Below are 19,184 nucleotides of genomic sequence, written 5' to 3'. Positions count from 1 at the left end.
CGCGTGAAGGTAGACGTGTACGCTTTCGTGTGTTAGCCGATTCTGGAGAGTAGTGCGACAAAACGAAAACGAAGGAAATAACAAACTGCTACATACATTTATACATACATACATACTTACCAAACCCGAAATGAGAGTTGTGTCGTTAATATTGCTTTTGCTGTTTACTTAGAGCTCTGTGCGAACAATGATGAAATAAGAAACGCTATTCGAATTCCGAGGCGGTCGACGTTATGATGAGAATGTGCATAAAATTAAACCACGTCGAAAGCATTTAACAGAACATCTTGAAAGCGGGCCAAGTGAGAGTGTGTGTTCTGAAGCGTTCGTGGTGGTAGCATCGTGTAGCGGATCGCGTATACCTATTTCCATCTTGTGGATCTAGCTGTAGATTGTGTGAGTTGATCCGAGTCCGCGAGTGAGCGTATCGGTTTCGAAAATATTCAGTGGAATTTGTTTAGCTGTACAGTGGACAAGGGTGCGACGAAATGTCTTTTGCCAAGCCTGTTGCTCAAGTGTAATTTTAAGAAAGTGTCCTCTCTTCCCAGACGAACATTACATGAGGAGATTCAAAATGGTTGCACATAATAAAAGCGGCGTGTGTCGCAGCCATCGCGCCATCGGCAGTAATAGCAGTAATAACTGCTGCAACTACACCAACAATCCCACGAAGAATTGCAATTATGCCAAACACAGCCTCAGGCATTACACATACAACAACAGCAGCAGAGCATTCAGCCTGGGCCTGATACTCGGTATTTGGTGTCTATTCAGCTGTGTAACATCGATACCGGGTGCTGCGGTTTACACAAGTACATACTCTGCCGACGCTGGGTGAATCCTTGAACACAGGTAGACCATATGTCGAATCCATCCCGACATCACTTCCGACAAGCTAGACCAATGTCTACACATACTTTTAAAGTTCTCAATGATTTCTGGCAGCAATTTGGCATTCGCCGCTGTCCCGGATCGAAGCTAATTGAATTTTCTGCGAGTCAATTGCCTTTTGAGCTGTAAATCATTTGATTGCAATAACATCCAATGAACAACTTAGCGAACAGGTTTCGCCAGTCGCCTTAATTGGCCGTTAGTTAATGGCAATTACGAATATCGAACGGCCATGTATTCAACACGTCGCAGTTCGACTTGAAAGATCCCCTAGCGTGCTTTGTTAAGTTGAACGCACGATTTCATATTTTGTGGCAAAAATCTGCATGTAGAGGCAAAACGCCAGCGAACACGGAGATACTCTTTAAGGCGAACGAATTAAATCCAACATCCAACTTTTTTGTAATACTTTGTTTTACGAGTAGAAAATTGTCTTGGTTTTCGATATTGCCAGGAATAAGCTTTGACATTTTTGTTTCCATGGGATATACCGTTTCCTATGAGGTAGTCCCCATATACATGTGCCCCCTCCCAATATTCGGTATTTTGAGGCTTATGGATACGGTTTTCATAGCGGCAAATCCCAAATTTCGGTACATCGGCGGCTGATAATATACATGTGTATATGATTCGTTACTGCTCTGAATCCCAACGTTGGCCAATGACCTTAGAGACGATGTTTTGTCGTTGATCTTCAATATCTGCTTGGTGGGAAAACTTTGCATTTTGTTTTAGTATTTATGTATTCGGTAGAGCGATAGCCCTCCTCGGCTCGGCTCTTCCTCAATCATGCTTCTATTTTGCCAAGATATAGAAATGGTGCAATGCGAAAACATCTATTACCTCATTATTTGCCGGTAACTGCCATTTCTTTTACTTTTCTGCTTGATGGCAGTCATGTGAAAAGGCAAATATGTTCTTCTTTGTTTGGAAATACGTATTGCGGAATCACTCACGTAAAATAAACAACTCGCTCATTTGCTGCAAGACCGACATAAATTAAAAAAAAAAATTGATTTTCAAGAAAATGCGTTATCTCAAAAATCAGAATTTATGATTTATGCCAGTCTTGTAGCAAATGTGCGATATGTGAGAACTTCGAAATTGTTTTCGATTTTCCATTTACAAATTTGAAAGGTTTTGCCACTAAGTGAAATATGCTAAAAATAGTTTATCAAAGTAATAAGCGACATCATGAATATGAAAATGTTCAAAAGATTCCCTGTGTATGGCATTTTGCCCCGGAACTATATGAAACCCATGAAGTTACTTTCCCGCCATTGTGCTGAAACATAACACGAATCATGGAAAATAACCCACACTTATATTATTATTTGCCGAAGATCATAACCATGTTCGTATGGAAAGAATAAAGTCCACGGTGTCATATTTAAGTAAAACTGCATTTTGAAAAGAAAGACAGTAAAATAAAGCTGAATTTAGGAACTGTTGAAGGACTTGTCAAAAAGAATTTTAAAGTGCAAGTTCAAATCAGTTTGGAAAAACAACTGCCGAACGAGAAAGCAATCACTGAGATTCATTGGCGGTGTTGTGTGGTTTGTAGATTTTCATGTTTTTATGATTCTGTTTTGCGGTTCTGTTCCAAAAACCGTTGAATTCAAACTTGTTTTTCACATACACAAATTAGTCATAATATATGACGACTGGAAGTTGCGGGAGCGACTTGTCGGTCTTATGGGTAAAATGCTTAACATCATTGAAAGTATTTGGAATTTCGCCAGGAGTTATGTATTTTAAGCGACTAAGCCATCTTTTGGCATTTCGAGATCCTCAATCTGTTCTTTCTACTCACTAATGAACCGGTGGTTCGGTTGATCAATTTTCCACAACAAACTCGGGAAAGTGATCTGCGATTTTGAAAAGGACTTATTTATAATCTTGGAGACGTCATCTACTTTGTAAAAAAGTACTCAGTAGCCTCTCTTCTGTAAAAATATAGTCAGAAGTTATGGAACACAAACCCAGCATGTAACCAGATGTATAAATTTGATACATACAGAGGCCACACTGTGTAGCGCAACACACCTAACGTTGTAAACATCTGCTTGACTGTGAATTGATATTTTGAGAGAAATGTTCGATATTCGAGCTAGTATCAAAGATACGCTGTCAGATGTCTACACATATCTGACGGCTAGGCGTTTGAGTCTGTGTGCTGACAAGCAATGGGTCAATGGGGCCAAATTAATTAATCAAATAAACACACATTGTTTTAGGATACCTCTGACGTATTTGCGTAAAGTTATATATGGCTGTTTGACGGTATTTTGCATGCTAGACCCACAATGTGTAGATTTTGTAACAGTTAGATATATGCAAACTCTCCGACAGGCTAGACAATGCTTTCTATGGCACTATCAATGTAATATGCTCTCTTAAATAAAAAAATAGTCCAATAGTTCAATGACCTATTTTGTCATATTCGGAATTGTTCCTCTTAATAACCATACACAAACAGACGGTAGTCATCTTCGTTTTAAAACGCCTATGTTCTCCTGGCAAACTATTGCTACATATAGATGTACTCCAATCGGTAATTAGTTAACGCCACGAAACGAAAGTTTTACACTAACTTATATTAGTCAGGTGTCATGAGTACAATACTCTCTAATAATAGCTGACATAATGAATTATATATATGATTTTTAGGGGTATTCGGGAATGGATTGCCGCAATTATTCTGAAAAATATCGCACTTGTTCTGTAATTGAAAAGCGAACAATTTACCTGTGTTCAAGGAACTTCTGGCATCAGAAATACATTCCATACAACCATTTCAGTTCATTTTACTTTGCAGATGTTGACTTTCGTACCAAACCTTCATTTGAACCCATTTGCAAGCAGCAACAGGAACATTTTATTGAAAGCGAGGGCAAGGAATCTAGTCTAATTTTGGAATTTAACAAAGCAGATATTAACCTCAATCAACGATCCTGTACGAGGATATTGAGTGCCCCACCAAATTATGGCTTTATCATTAGACTAATATTACCAAAAACATGGCAACCAAATCAGTACAATAGTTACAGGAATGTTCCTCGTTCAACAGTGCCCCCAAATCAAGTTGAAGGTCGAGAAGAAAGAGCTGCAACAAATAGTACATCCAATAATAATGATACGCCTACCATCCGTGAGAGCTGGAATAAAACCGTAGTACAAAAAATGGACCGGCGTTGCCCTTTGAATATAGTAAGTATAACTTATATATAGCAAGTATCCGCAACTTCGTTTCCTTTTTTAAATAAATTATAATTTCCATTTGTACACATATTACTGTTTAAAAAACCTGTCGCTTTCGTTCAAAACTAATCCATTATCCCAATCCCAAGTGCCCAATGCTATACAAAGTTTCACTTACCTCTACCCGTTTATCAAGTACCAAAGTGATTACATTTTCGACACTCATATAGCCCTCAAGGGCTAAAGAACTAAACGGTAATATCCTTACACGTTGGTTGTAATTTTAAAAATCAATAAAAAGTCAAATTCGCCGAAGGTGCCCTGCCCGGGGAACCCTCGGCATTTCATGAGGAACATTCGTCACCCAAAGGCAAAGCCTGGTAATTCCCATTGCTATCAGTCTGGTTAGAATTCAGAACCTCTAAAGCTTATATTTTGTTTTAATATGCGATTCAATGTTTGACGTTTAAGGATACATTTCTAGCGGCGTCTCAAGACCACACACACCATCAGAAACAGCTTTTGTCGATCGCATTTTCGTCAATAGAAACACGTTTGCTTTTATGCTTCTAATCTGAAACCATATTAAAGTATTTTTTAAAAACATACCTGAAAACAATTAAAGCAAATAATCTAACACATTCTGTTTTTTTAATCTTTTTCTATCAGTCTTCAACAAACATTATTGTTTTACTTATTTTTATAAGAAAGTACATTGTAATTAATGCTTTTTAATAACATTGCCTTAAAATTTGAGAAGTTTTATACACGAAATACTTACGACACAGAATGGAAATGGACACTTTTCGATAGTAATTTATTTTGATATACGATGAGAGCTTCATAACAAAACAATGAGAGTTTCATATCAAAACGTCATTGCCGAAGCTGCACCAGTCTCCCCTATACAAAAATATTTATCACAATATATACATCTCAATCTTACGCAATAACGATCCCCAAATTTATGTAACTAAGAATTATTCATGCATCAAATAATAATTGTTCTAAATTGTGGACTATAAGCGAATTAGGACTATAATCGAATTTCGTTTTAAGCCCTTTAATGGACTATATCTGAATCATGATATAATACACGTCATGGACTATACACAACGTATGCAGTTTTTTAAATCAAATTAAAGTTTATTAAAAACAATATATGGGAAATTAAAAAAATCTTTCAAAATTCCATAAAAAAATTTTGAAAAATTTTTTTGCGAGCACATTCATGATTTTTGGTACATAAGTTAAGAAAAATATGCTGATTCGAAATATGTTCGCGTGCACAAATTCGGATGCTGCGCACAAAAGTTATAGCGATTTTAAATCTTGTATTTCAAATATAAATTAAATTAATTCCTATTTGTTGTAATTCGCGAATTTCTTCACAAATGTTTAAACACATTTGTTTTCTTTGCATACTTGTCAAATCACATTGAATTACGGTTAAATTGTCGCGAAAAACAAATAGAAGCATGAAGATATCTGAAAATAAAATAAATTAATTTTTTAATTAAGGGAACCCCCCCCCATTCTCGATTTTATTTTTTCAAGATTTTCAATGGGCTGGTAAATCAATACCAATGCTTGTTAAGGTTTGTAACTTGGCACATATATAATTGAAGATTTAAAAGAGAAGAAAAAAATTTACAACAAAATTTTGTTATTGTTTTGTTGTTGTTTTTTGTAATTAAAGAAAAGTCCTTATTTTTGATGGCGGGCATGATAACTCCTCGATGGAACATCGGAATCCGAAAATTCCAACGGTGTTAGAAAGAGTACATGTCTGGCTCTCGTATGAACTAGGATTATTGGCTTCGCTCTAAAATTAACAAAATGGTGGACCTTTGAAAAAATATTTTTGGAAAATCACCGATTTTTGACCAAAAAACAAGTTAAAAAATAAGGAAGATCTTCACCGATTGGCTTTATCCTAGTTCATACGAGAGCTATACACCCCCAGAGAAACGTTGCAAAATTTGGAACCGATTGGATTATTAGTTTTTGAGTTATCGTGCCCGCCATTCGCAAAAAAATGTTTAGAGAAAAACGCGTTTAACCCTATGGCCAACAACCAAAAAAGTATACGTAGATCAATAACCGTGGTACATTTGTACCCATCCAAAGATAGCTCTGTAACTCATTAAAAAATTGGACTATCGTGAGGTTTTTTGTTTTAAATTAGTCTATGCGGATATGGTCTAGATGTAGGAACTCAAAATTTTATATACATTAAAATAATATATATTTAAATCCATGCTTAAATGATAATCTATCTAAAACAATCATAGTAAATTCGTTATAGCTTTCGAATGGGTTAAGCTTTTTTAGTTATTTTTTTCATTGGGATCTTATTTAGGTGTTCCTCAACCCCTCTGCAAATTTTTGTGGCCCTAGACAACATAGGGCCATCAGGGCGACTCATGGAAGTCAGAAACTACCCTGGTTTTCCTTTGGTATGTAGGGACTAAAACAATTATTATTGCCAATTATTCACATTTTATGAGTTTAGAGATTGTGATTGGCACATTTTTAACACTATTCAATACTTTAAAACGTTATTTAATGATAGTTTATATTTACGCCAATTTATGATTGTAATAAATCAGACTAATTCGATTATAGAAAAAGTTTCAGGTCCAATATGAAGAATAATTGGATAATTACGCGCAATAATCATTATTTTTGTCCCTGTATACCAAGGGAAAACCAGGGTAGTTTCTGACTTCCACGAGTCGCCCTGATGGCCCCACGTTGTCTAGTGCCACAAAAATTTGCAGAGGAGTTGAGGAACACCTAAATAAGATCCCAATAAAAAAATAACCAAAAAAGCTTAAACCATTCGAAAGCTATAACTAATTTACTATGATTGTTTTTGATAGATTATCATTTAAGCATGGATTTAAATATATATTATTTTAAGGTATATATAATTTTGAGTTCCTACATCTAGACCAGATCCGTATAGACTAATTTAAAACAAAAAACCTCAAGATAGTCCAATTTTTTAATGAGTTACAGAGCTATCTTTGTATGGGTACAAATGTACCACGGTTATTGATCTACGTAGGTAATAACTTTAAAAAATTGTAAAAATTATATATATTGAAAATATTTATAATTTTTTTCTTCGATTATGTGTGAAAATACCTCAAGAATGATTCCTCAAAATTTGATCCAAATATCTCCATTATTAAACATTTTACAGCATTTTTATTCAAAGAAAGGTACAAATGTACCCGGTTATTGACCGTAGGGTTAAAGTTTGAGAAGCCCTTCAGCCGTCACTTGATGCGGACACAATAAATCGGATATATCTTCAAGAGTTCTTGAGATTTTCACTTGAAATTTTGTAGAGACATTCTTTAATCAGTTTAGATTCAAATTATGTCAACAAAAATTTTGACCCCGAGAATGGGGGGGGGGTCCCCTTAAATCGAAATGTTTTTTTGAATTGTCGATTTTTATTTAGTATGGTTTTGCCTTAATCTTCTAAAATATGCGACGCTTTTTTCTTCAAATTCTTTTTGATGATTGTTAATGCTAAATATATTGCAGTTACAATACATAAAAATTATCAATATTTAAAAGCATGCAATTCGCGTATTAGTTGAAATCAGTTGATGCGCATGCGGTTTTCGTATAAACCGAATCAATGTCTTTCAATAATTATGAATTTTTCGATGTTTAATTTAGCGGTCAAAGTGTGCCGCTCGATGCACTTTACTATGCAAAATCCCTAAAAATGGTTAAAAATCACGCAACGTTCATACGATTTTTATGCGCATCCAATTTCAGTAATCTCATATAAAAATACACAAAAGGACACCTATTTTAAAATGATCGGTTAAGATCCGCGGATGTGCCTCCACAATCGATTTTGGATATTCGCGATTATATACGCGAATTTGTCAACATAAATTTTTGCAGATTTTCCCACATTCAAGGTAGTGGGAAATTACAAAAATCTTTTGAATTCCTTGAAACTGAGGCTATTAAAAGCAAAATATATATGAACATATTGCTTATAATTTAAGTTCTATAAAATGAAGTGTTCTTGTCAGAATCTTAGAAAATTGGTTATAAGAAGAATATTGGTAAGAATAAGTAATGTAAAAATGGGTGAAGATGTGTTGAAGCCAACGAGTTTTTTATGTTCCTTCCAACGCACGCACATGATATCAGTGACTCAGTTGCAGAATACCCCATGGACAATATGGTTCTAATGTATGATTTTTCGACATCAACCCAAAAAGGACTTCGACATTTTGAAGCCGAATTTTCGGTGTTTTTTGAATTTTTCTTATAATCAGGACGCGCAACCAGATAATGGACTAAACTGATTATACGATTGTAGAACTCGTGATTTCGCTTCGTTTTATGTATATCTCATGAATGTGATTATCGTAGCTTCTTTGCAATTGGATTCCAAAGACGAAAATTTGGTGCGTAAATTTTTATAAAAACCTATTTTTTAGTCTAAATTTAAGAAGGTCCACTCAAATGCTGTTGATAATGATTCAGTCTCCCAAAATTTTGTTATTTTTCTCACATTTCGCGAAAATGGAAATGAATGAATTAAATGAAAAATTCAATTATGATTTCATTTCATATGTACCCAAAGTCTCTAGACCCTGCCTTCGTGAAGAAAACATGTCCGCATGCTTATTCGTTGTCCAGATCCACTCCCCGGTTAAATTTCATAGATTTCGGATCATAAATATGGCCTACAGAGCGATTGGAAATATGCATAAATAAATTCGGCACGATATTTCATAATGGGAAAAGTTGGGCAGTAATATTATTGGTATAAATTTAAAGGTTTCCTATAGTTTCCACTCCTCTTCGATATATTGTCAACATTCCAGGTCTACGTTTTTACGAAATAATGAAGAAGTAGCAACTTGTATGAACCCAGCAAATATGACGGTCTCGACATATCGATGGAGGTAGATGGTTCGTCGACTCGCTGGACAACCATTCCTTTTGGAAAATGGAATGGAAACACCATCGACTCTAGGAGTATGGTGTGAAGTGAGAATGATTGTTTTGAATGCACAACTGTGCAAAAACAACACATTTGTTTAATTGTGTTGCGTTTTGGCAACCGTAGTTTTTCGTCGTGGACCAACATAATAGAAGAGCAGGAATCTAAGTTTAAACTTTTAACCTGTTTTTCTCCAAACCGATAACTCAAAAGCTGGTTATCAAATATAGTAGTATCATTTTTTTTATTTATTAAATTTTTATATTTATTTACATTTCTGTATTTTGGCCTCAGCGCCCTAGTGGCATTATTGAGGCAATTGGCAACATTTTGAATTACATCATTAAATGTTAATATTTAATTAAAAAATATAAATTTAGTAAACATTCATACTAGAAGTGTTTCTTTTATGGAACATAAGTATTTTTTACAGGCAGACTTAAAGTTCGAAATATTCTGTAGTGATTTTATATCTGGTGGCAATTCATTATATCTTTTACTGCCAATATAATCAATCCTTTGTTTGGTTTTTTCCAATCTACATCTTGCGATTCGCAGGTTGCTCTGATTTCTTGTGTGCACATTATTTTGGTTTTGTGGAATAGTGATAGTATGGTGGCCAATTTGTTTGATATTTTTGAAAATATAAACTAGAGTTTGATATATATGTCGTCCATGAATAGGTAATACATTTACTGCAAAGTCCCTATATAATGACTCTGTGGAATATCTCAAGGGCAAATTGTAAATAGTGTTTAAAGCTTTATTTTGCATGCATTGCAAAGATTTTAATGAATTGTTAGACTTCTTGTAAGCATATAGAATAGCCAAGTAATTTAAATGTGATTGAATAAGTGATTCAAATATTAAAAGCTTAGTTCTTAAGTTTAAATTATTTTGCATCTTATATAGGATTCCAACTTTAAAAACTATATTTTAACGGAATGTTGGCACTTTCTTCCTCTCACTGCTTAAAAATTTTGCATTTTGTATTTTGTTGATCTGATTTATGCACTGATTGCAAAGATTTTAATGAATTGTTAGACTTCTTGTAAGCATATAGAATAGCCAAGTAATTTAAATGTGATTGAATAAGTGATTCAAATATTAAAAGCTTAGTTCTTAAGTTTAAATTATTTTGCATCTTATATAGGATTCCAACTTTAAAAACTATCTTTTAACGGAATGTTGGCACTTTCTTCCTCTCACTGCTTAAAAATTTTGCATTTTGTATTTTGTTGATCTGATTTATGCACTGATTTCACTTACGTGCACGTCGAGGCTGGTATGAGATTAAATGTGTTTGCACTTTGGACTTTCCTGCACAGAAATAAGTGCAATTGTTGTTTGTGCAGGTAAGTCAAAACTACTACATATGTACCAATCTTTTTTGTTGAGTTAAGAAAAGCTGTAAAAATGTCAATGCATATACGCGCAATTGCTTACAAGTGACGTGCATATAAGCGTTAAATACTGTAGTACACAATTACCTCCTAGTAAAATTAACATTCCAACATTCTTCTCTAAACTATGAATTTCATTGATTGGATCCTCCGACCATGAATAACTTGAGAAAAAATACATGGCACCCAATTTTATATGCCGAACTTCATTTGTTGTTCTTTTTTAAAAATTGACTAAAATACAAAGTGAACAGATTATTATTATTTAAAAATATGGGTTTCTAAATGTTTTTAAAAAATAAAAAAGATGGTTCGCGTGTGTGGTACATTTTTTAAATCCTGGCCTTGATTGTTTTCTAAATGTTTTTACAAAATAAAAAAGATGGTTCACGTGATATATTGTGATACATTTTTTCAGTCCTAGCATTGATTTGTTGAGCGCCTGAATTGCAACCAAAAATTAATTTTAAGCAATTTGTACATATTTTTCGATTTCTAATAGTGTATTTTGATAAAAAAATGGTTGGGCTGTTTATATGTGGGAATTCTCGGGAAAAGGTGAACCAAAGCCGTATCCGATTTAGGTCGTTATAGACATAGTAAATATTTTTTATTTATTTCATTTCTATAGATTTTATATGTAACATATCCATTTATTGAACACGAACTTTATTGAAATTGAAAAAATCAGTTTTGTTCCAATAAAATTGGGTAAATTTTAAAGATAATTGATCACAGAAAAAATATACAAAATCTATTTAAAATTACAAATAAAAATCCGACATACTCTTGAAGTTATATCCGATTTATGCTGTCAGCATAATGCGATGACACTTGCCATCGCATTATCCTGATGCTTCAAATTCTAGTTCATTTAAAGAATTTACTATGTTATATTCTTCATATCTGAAAATATTTAATTCGACTCTATTTAGAGAAGTACTTACATTGCAGTATCCAAGAATAAAACTAGGAATTTAGAGAAACCCATAAAAAATACATTAATGGTAGGGTGTATTGCTTTGGTATATATGAATTCCACTTTGTAATGCGTGGAAAATATAAACATTGTTAGATGTACTCGAGGACATACAAACACATATGTATATACAATATAACTTTGTCCTGAAATTGAGGTGTTTTGTCTATATTTCCAGTTCAGTTCTCACGATCCTCACACACCACAATGGCGCGTAGACCCATGTCAATTGGAAGACACGTCCCCAGAAATGGAGGATCCAGTGCGTTTATTTCATGGGCGAGTTCGTATAGTTTGGGACCATGAAAATCAAACCCTAAATAGCAAACTCATGGTAACTGTGCTGGGAAAAGGCGACCAGTGCCGAAGCGGAAATAAACACCAGTGCTTAAAGATCGGGTAAGAACAAATTAAATAAAACGTATTTATTTACTAAATATGACATCACAAATAAGACTTTTCCGTATCCTGTGTACCCGAACATCATTTGTTGTTCTTTTGAAAACATACAAAAGTGAACAAATATATAGAGTGACTTCGGGTAATGTGGACCAGGCGTCTAATGTGGACCACCCCCCATATCTAAGAAAATGCCTGAAATATGTCAATGCCGCCTTGATAAATGTTTTTCTAATTAATGACAACAAACATCAAGTTTGGTTTTAAGAAAATTAGTAGTAGAAAATGTAGCTCTGATTATAAAAGTGTGATTTGAAAATTTTTTAGCACAATAGTCGAACGTTTTTGCAAAATAGTCGAACACTTGGTTTTTCTCGACTATAAAGAAGTTATGTGGTTTTCTTGTTTTCTTGTTTTTTTTTTTTTAACAAAAATATACGTTTAGCAGTAATTATAATCGGTGATTTTTAAATTTTATTCATTTTTGAAGCCGATAATTATTCTTAAATAACAATATTCAATGTCGGGTAATGTGGACAACTATTAAAAAGTGGGACCTTTTCATAGAATACCACCTCGCATTTAATATGCGAGGTGGTATTCTATCCTCTGAAAACAGGTGCCTCGGTTGGATAATGAAGCAAGGACCTTCAAAATACCGCAATACTATTTCAAAACAATAACCCATATATTTTTGCATTCATTGTTACCGAAGAGTGCAATAAACCGAAATTTATCACAACCAATGCACAACCTACCTTTAACTTACTGATCCTCATTACCCACACATACTGGTCCACATTACCCGCCAAGTTATTTTTATTCGCAGTTTAGAGATATTTGAAATATAATGCAATAACATTTTATAGACAAATATAAATAATATTTGAAATAGAATATATTTAGCCAACAAAACTACTGTGTTGTGTAAACATTTTGTTTTTATTTTTACCGTTGTTACGCCTACAATATCAAAAAAGAAAATGGTGGTCCGCATTACCCGAAGTTACTCTATGTATTTGTTTAAAAGATATTATAATCATAATTGGGAGAATGATATTTGCATGGAACTAGGAAAAACATGTTTTTAATGTATTCATTTTCTGAAAAGAGCCCATTTTCCGATTAGATCAATGTTTACAATTGTCAACATTTTAAACCCTTTGGGTGAGGTACCAGAATGAGTGGAAGTTCTACTTCGGATACGATCTATATTTTGTAACAATATTACTTTGTGTGAAGTTTGGATACTCAATTAGCTTATGGAGGAGGTACTACGTGGAGTCAGTGGTGCCAAAACTTCATTGAGAACAAATTATAGACCTGACCAAAAAGTGGTAAAAATTTAAAAATGTACTTCATTCGTGCAAATGTTATGGAAATTTTAATTTTGAACATAGGAAAAAAATCTTCAAATGACGCTGTTTATTATATTGACCAAAAATGTTGATATGGATTCCTTCGTGAGATATGAATATGGAGATATTATAATAATCATGAAAAAGTAACATATTTTCGAGAAATATAATAATATAGGAGATTAGATCATTATTTTAAATATATTAAAGACATTAATTGAAAAGTAATATATGATCTAAACACCACCCTAAATCGGTGTAGCGGTTTGTAAATTATAGCTTTGAAGAAATAATGTCGTCACATTTATTTTCTAATTTTATACAAGACATTCAGAAAAGGATATTGGAGTTGTTCCTCTAATTTCGCTGAACTGAAATGGCCATATATAAAAATGATCACTTGTGGAATAGTAATAAATCTTAGAATAAAACTATATTATAAAACATATATTTTAAATTGCGTCTAAACCGCGTAGTCCTAAAATTCATTTGATGCGCATATGGAAATTTTTGTCGGTCCCGATGGTTCGAAATGAAAAAAGTCAAATTTTGCCTTTCTTAAATATGGGATGAGTATATGATTAAGTTTAAAAAATGTATTACTTTAATATAGCTCATTAGTACGCACGTTAAATGGAAAGGCATTAATAATCGTGAATAATGTATTGCGTATATATTAAATGTTTGGCATATTAGAAAATAATGTGTATTTCTATTTTTGGTTTTTATACCCTACACAACTATGTTGTCAGGGTATTATAGCTTTGTGTAGCCCCAAAAGTTTGTAACGCCGCGAAATATTGGTCCTAGACCCACATTTAAGTATACCGATCGTCATATCTCGACTAGCTGAGTCGATCTAGACATGTGTGTCCGTCCGTCCGTCTGTCCATTATAATTTGTAAACACGATACAGGCCACAGTTATGGACCAATCTTCACCAAATTTTGCATGTAGGATGGGTTCTGGCCAATGAAGACCCCTATTGTTTTTGGGAAAGGTCGGTTAATATTTAGGGGATGAAATGGACCAAATACTAAATTTTTGTCGGTTTTTCTGGTCGCTCCAGAGGCCGCAATAATGGCTCGAACATCTTGAAATTTTGCATGAAGGCTAAAGAATAAGCATGCATGTTTTGATAAAGATCGGTCAATATTTAGCGGGTCAAATGGACCCTGACTTTTGTGTGAAAAATGACAAAATTATTATACTATGGCATATATATTTACCCCTGAAGGACATATACCCGAGAAGTTGATATTATATCCAAGAGGAGTGGTTGACCTTTAAATTAAGACCAATTATATTGTTGTATGTGCTCGGATGAGAGAGTTACACCTAAATGTTTACAGGTATCTCCGTATTTGTATATTATTTAGTAACCCATTATCACTCTGGAGAGCTTAACTATAGCGCTGATCGCTTTGAAATGTTCCATGAGGTTCCAGTTATGGTCAAGGACAACGCCTATAATTTTCGGTGATGACCAGATAATAATTTTGGAATGAAGTGGACCGAAAACTTAATTTTTTGTGTTATTTTCGAGTCGATCTATAGACCACAAATGAAAGCCGAACATCACAACACAACCCACGGTGAAGGGAATCTGGACAATAGCTGTACTGAATACTCGTAATATTCGGAAAAGTGTGAGGAAGAGGTGCTGTTTACCTCTAATCGGACAAGAGGGTGCAAATATCACGAAATATTGCCCGGGCTCGGAATAAACATCCGAAAAAAAATTGAGTTCCGTGGTAGTTGTGTAGGGTATCGTATGGTCGGCCCCGTCCGACTATACTGCTCCGCTCACTGGTTTAGTTATGTGGTCATGTTTTTCCTACAGATTTATGCATAGAAAGAAGAACGTGAGCTTTGTATTCGATTTTTTAGCTACTTTTTTACTCGACGTGGTGTAGAAAACCTTCTTTCAGCTGATATTGCTATTAAAATTTTTAACAATATATTTATATTGGAAAATCGATTTTCGCCACATATTAGGTCGATTAGGTCGGGGATCTTTCGCTTTCCACATAGTCTTCCATAGATCCACCTCCAGATATTATTCATAAAATTGTATGATTTCTTTGAAATAATAACATTAAAATTGTATAATTCTGAATAATGTTTCAACTATTTGTTTCATTTTCGTAAAATCTGCTTCTTACATTTACAATTAGTTCGTTCAAACATTGTACAAATAATGTAATTCTATACAATATTCGGAGTTCGAACTCATTACATTTGACCTGAAACTTCTACTTCTTATAAATAAATCCAAATTAAATTTTACCATTTTCCCCTATTTCTTCCAACCATTCCACTATCTCTTCTATATTTGTACGCAATCATGTTGCTCAATCTGTTGTGTTTCACAATATAATGTAATCATTTGTACGACAGTATTCAGGAGGCTTTACTTTTCCTCAAGGCGATGTCTTCTCTTTCACACAATAAAATTGTCTCAATGGCCATTTTAAAATTATACTTTTGTTATTTCAATATATCGTAACATGTTCTATACGTTTTGAAACTTTTTTCATTCACGATATAAAGTCCTGAGTCCTCACAATCGCATATTTGTGGTATTACTTTTTTAGTGGTAGGTAAGCATTCAAGAGCATCTTTCCAATTTGTAAGAGGGTGCGACAGAGGTAATTTTGGGACTTGGTGGTTGCCTCTTCCGCACCCTCTTTATTTAAAAATAAGATAACATTTTACTAAATCTGATTATGCGATACAAGAAAACAACTCAGTACGAACCCTTTTGCACATATAAGAATCAAAATATTAAGCGATTGCTCTTTTTTACACTTTTAATGTGGTTTGGCATATTCTGCACCAATTTTTTATGATTTTATCTGGGATTTTGTTACATTACATTTTACTCTTAAAAATCTTGCAAACCTAAAACAATCATAGTAATTTTTTTATAACTTTGGAATAAGTTACGCTTTTTTATTTATTTTTTATATGGCTAGATAACATGAGTATATAAGGGTGAGTCTTAGAAGTCAGCAACCACCTGGGGGTTCCTTTGGTATACAACGACTGAACCAATGACTATTGTCAAATATTCACATTTTATGAGTTTAGAGATTGCGATTACCAGTGTTGCCAAGAGAGCAAGTTTGACAGTTGAACAACAACAAAGTTGCTGGAGTTTACTGAAAGAATTTTATTCAGTAAGATTTTGCAACTCAGCCATTTGCTGATCAGCTGTTTTCTGACCAAACACAACAATTATTTAAAACATTTTTTTTAATTTGCAAAGTTCAGTTTGAAGTTAATTACAGAAAATGGAAGAAAATTCGTAAGTAATGCAAAGTTTCATTAAATTAGAAACTAATTCCTTATATATTTTTAGGCAAGTTCCAGATAGAGGGCAATGTATTGATGCAGGGAGCTTAAATGTTCCCGGGGAACACACCAGATCAATTTTTTTTTATTAATTTTATTTTTGATATTAAATGCAATACAAATAATTGTGTTCGTCCTTTGTTTGTTGTTTATTTTGGCGCAAATCAAATGTTTTCTTGAATCAGCTGTTTATTTGCTAAATCTTACTAAATGTTGTCTGTTTACTTTTTTCAGTATTACCGCAAAAGAGAGTAAGAAAGGCTTACTCTCTGAACCGGAACTTACTGAATAAATGTTACTGGAAAAGTAACCAGACACACCTAATATGCTAAAAAGTGCTAGAAAATTTAGAAAAGAGCTAGAAAAAAGTACTAAAAATGTATTTAAAAAATTATTTATAGTTTATAATGAGGTCTGATGTTCTTTAAAAAATATTTTTATTTATTAAATACAGAAATAATAGGTTGTGCAAAGTTTGGTTCAAATCGGACATTCCATTCGTCTGATATTGGATTCATAAATTTCATTCGCCTGATATTGGATTTATAAATATTGAAAATTGTTACCCTCTGTGGGGAGGTACCAGAAGGAGTGGATCAATGGGTCCCATCTTCCTACTTGACCTAGGCTTGGTAAATATAGTAGGTTGTACAAACTTTCGGATAGTCCGTTTGTACGTTATTACAAAATTAATTTTAGGACAATTTTGACCTTTTTGTGGGTGAGGTAGCAGAAGGAGTGAACTGATATTCCCCATCTACGAACCTAAACTAAGTTTGGAAGAAATATTAAGATATGCAAAGTTTGGATGAAATCGATTACTTCCTTCGAATGTTATCGTCCGCACCAGCCAGACGGACAGACATGTGTAAATCGACTCCAAATACTAAAGCCAATATTTCGATGAGGCACATTTCATAATCATATCATAATCATCCATGCATTTGTAAAAAATATTGGCCATTTACATTTCTATTTGAATTTGAAGTAGGTTTCCTTTAAAACGTTGGAAACTTCGAAATAAAATTAGGCCAACTGCTTCGGGACATTGGCTGGCATGCAAAATCATATTTATAATAGTAATAGTAACATCACAAACTTTTTTTTTTGTAAAACTCCGCCTGACCGTACAATTTATATTTACAGAGATGAGCCGATTTTATGCATTTCCAAAGATTTAATATGCGATGGCATTCGTCATTGCCCCTACAGCAATGAATACGACAGTGACGAAGATTATGCTATGTGCTGGAAACGTAGCCGCTTGGGGGAACCGATACCACCTGCAGTTGAATCTGATATTTTCGAACACTTTGCCCTGGAGGTGTTTCGTAACCTGTTTGCGTACGATGTGCCCTCAATAGCTGCGGTGTCGAAAGGTGTCAATAGTACCATGGACCAGGAGGGATTAGCCGATGGTGGCAAAACTCCTGACGAAGAGTTATTGATTGTGGATGGGAGTAACGGTACTCAGAACATTGGCAAATCCGAAAATGCTAATAGTACTGGAGGCAGTCATCATCCTAAGCACAATGGTACTAGGATGGGATTAAATTCGGATCTTTCGAAGTATGGCCCGTGGGGTTATTTAATGCTGGGCATGCTGTTGTGCGGTGGAGCCTTACTGATATGTGGCCTTTGGGGTAAGTCTTTCAATATTTATAGTAATATTTTGTATTGCCACTCATGCATGTCTTGAATTAATTTTTTCATCGCACATCATTGTTTTCTTTGTACTAAACGATGTCCGAAACACTGACTATATTATTCTTGCACCCCCGCCCTCTCCTTTTTCCTTAATTTTACCGACTACACTTCAGTTTGCTGTTGTCGCTTTAGCTATCACATTCAAACCATTCGTCTACTTTCAGCTTCCGCATCACAACACGCTGCCAACAATGAACGTGAATCAGCTCTGCAGAATGCCAATGCTGCCAACGTAGCACCTGGATTGAGTCAAGATAGTCTCTCTGCACCGGCTGCACCACCCAACTATGAGGAATTGGATCCTCCACCTGCATATTCGGTTTTATTTCCCAATCAGAAAGCAGTCTCCAATAACACCCTCAACTCCCTGGATGTTCAAGGTTCTGCGTCCCAGCAGCAGCAATTGTCCCCTTCGGCAGCACCCAGTAGTAGATCTACGGTGCGTACATACGCTGAGCGGGCTGCCTCCAGCAGCACCAGCATAGCTCACAACAACTGAAGCGAGTATAGAGCACGCCCTACGTCCGTGAACACACTCGATACCCCCAGCACTGCTTCGTTGCATTGGGGCCTTGGCCATCGTCAACACAACCACTCATTAATCCACTCTGACTTCAAACAGTAGAGCAGGGATATATTTAATACAGAATATGGTTTTGGGTGGTTTTGTTGTCCTCTCCGCCACCCATTAAACCAGACTTCTGTCAATGGTCCAAAGCAACATTTTGCGGTTATGCAGATTGCTCTATATCTCTCCCTCCTCCATTTCCACGCTTTCAACTTTACAACGTTTTTGTTTTAAGGACTGACTTAAATATATACATATATTTTTTATTTAATAGTAATATAACTAAGCTACAAAATGTTAAGATATAAGGAAATATGCTTGTTTTAGTTTT

General features: G+C 34.4%; 1 protein-coding gene across 1 annotated transcript; it reads left to right on the top strand.

Annotated features, from left to right (window-relative positions):
• Positions 1 to 574: 574 nt before the first annotated feature.
• Positions 575 to 18,784, top strand: LOC133325305 (uncharacterized). The gene is made up of 5 exons (XM_061534091.1): positions 575 to 812; positions 3,710 to 4,101; positions 11,643 to 11,863; positions 17,725 to 18,221; positions 18,399 to 18,784. Exons 1-5 carry the CDS (start codon positions 575 to 577, stop codon positions 18,782 to 18,784), a joined length of 1,734 nt encoding a protein of 577 aa, XP_061390075.1.
• The last annotated feature ends 400 nt before the right edge of the window (positions 18,785 to 19,184 follow it).

This window comes from Musca vetustissima, unplaced genomic scaffold, assembly GCF_032173495.1.
Source record: "Musca vetustissima isolate MV318-11 ecotype Yass unplaced genomic scaffold, APGP_CSIRO_Mvet_v1 utg567, whole genome shotgun sequence".
Classification (NCBI taxonomy): Eukaryota; Metazoa; Arthropoda; class Insecta; order Diptera; family Muscidae; genus Musca; species Musca vetustissima.
This window is presented reverse-complemented; position numbering and strand designations above follow the sequence as displayed.

Bases quoted from the DNA above. Each gene is read 5' to 3' on its own strand.
- LOC133325305 (XM_061534091.1), top strand. From the start codon at position 575: ATGGTTGCACATAATAAAAGCGGCGTGTGTCGCAGCCATCGCGCCATC. The intron at 813-3,709 runs GTACATACTCTG...TTTACTTTGCAG, and splicing joins GGGTGCTGCGGTTTACACAA to ATGTTGACTTTCGTACCAAA. The intron at 4,102-11,642 runs GTAAGTATAACT...CTATATTTCCAG, and splicing joins GGCGTTGCCCTTTGAATATA to TTCAGTTCTCACGATCCTCA.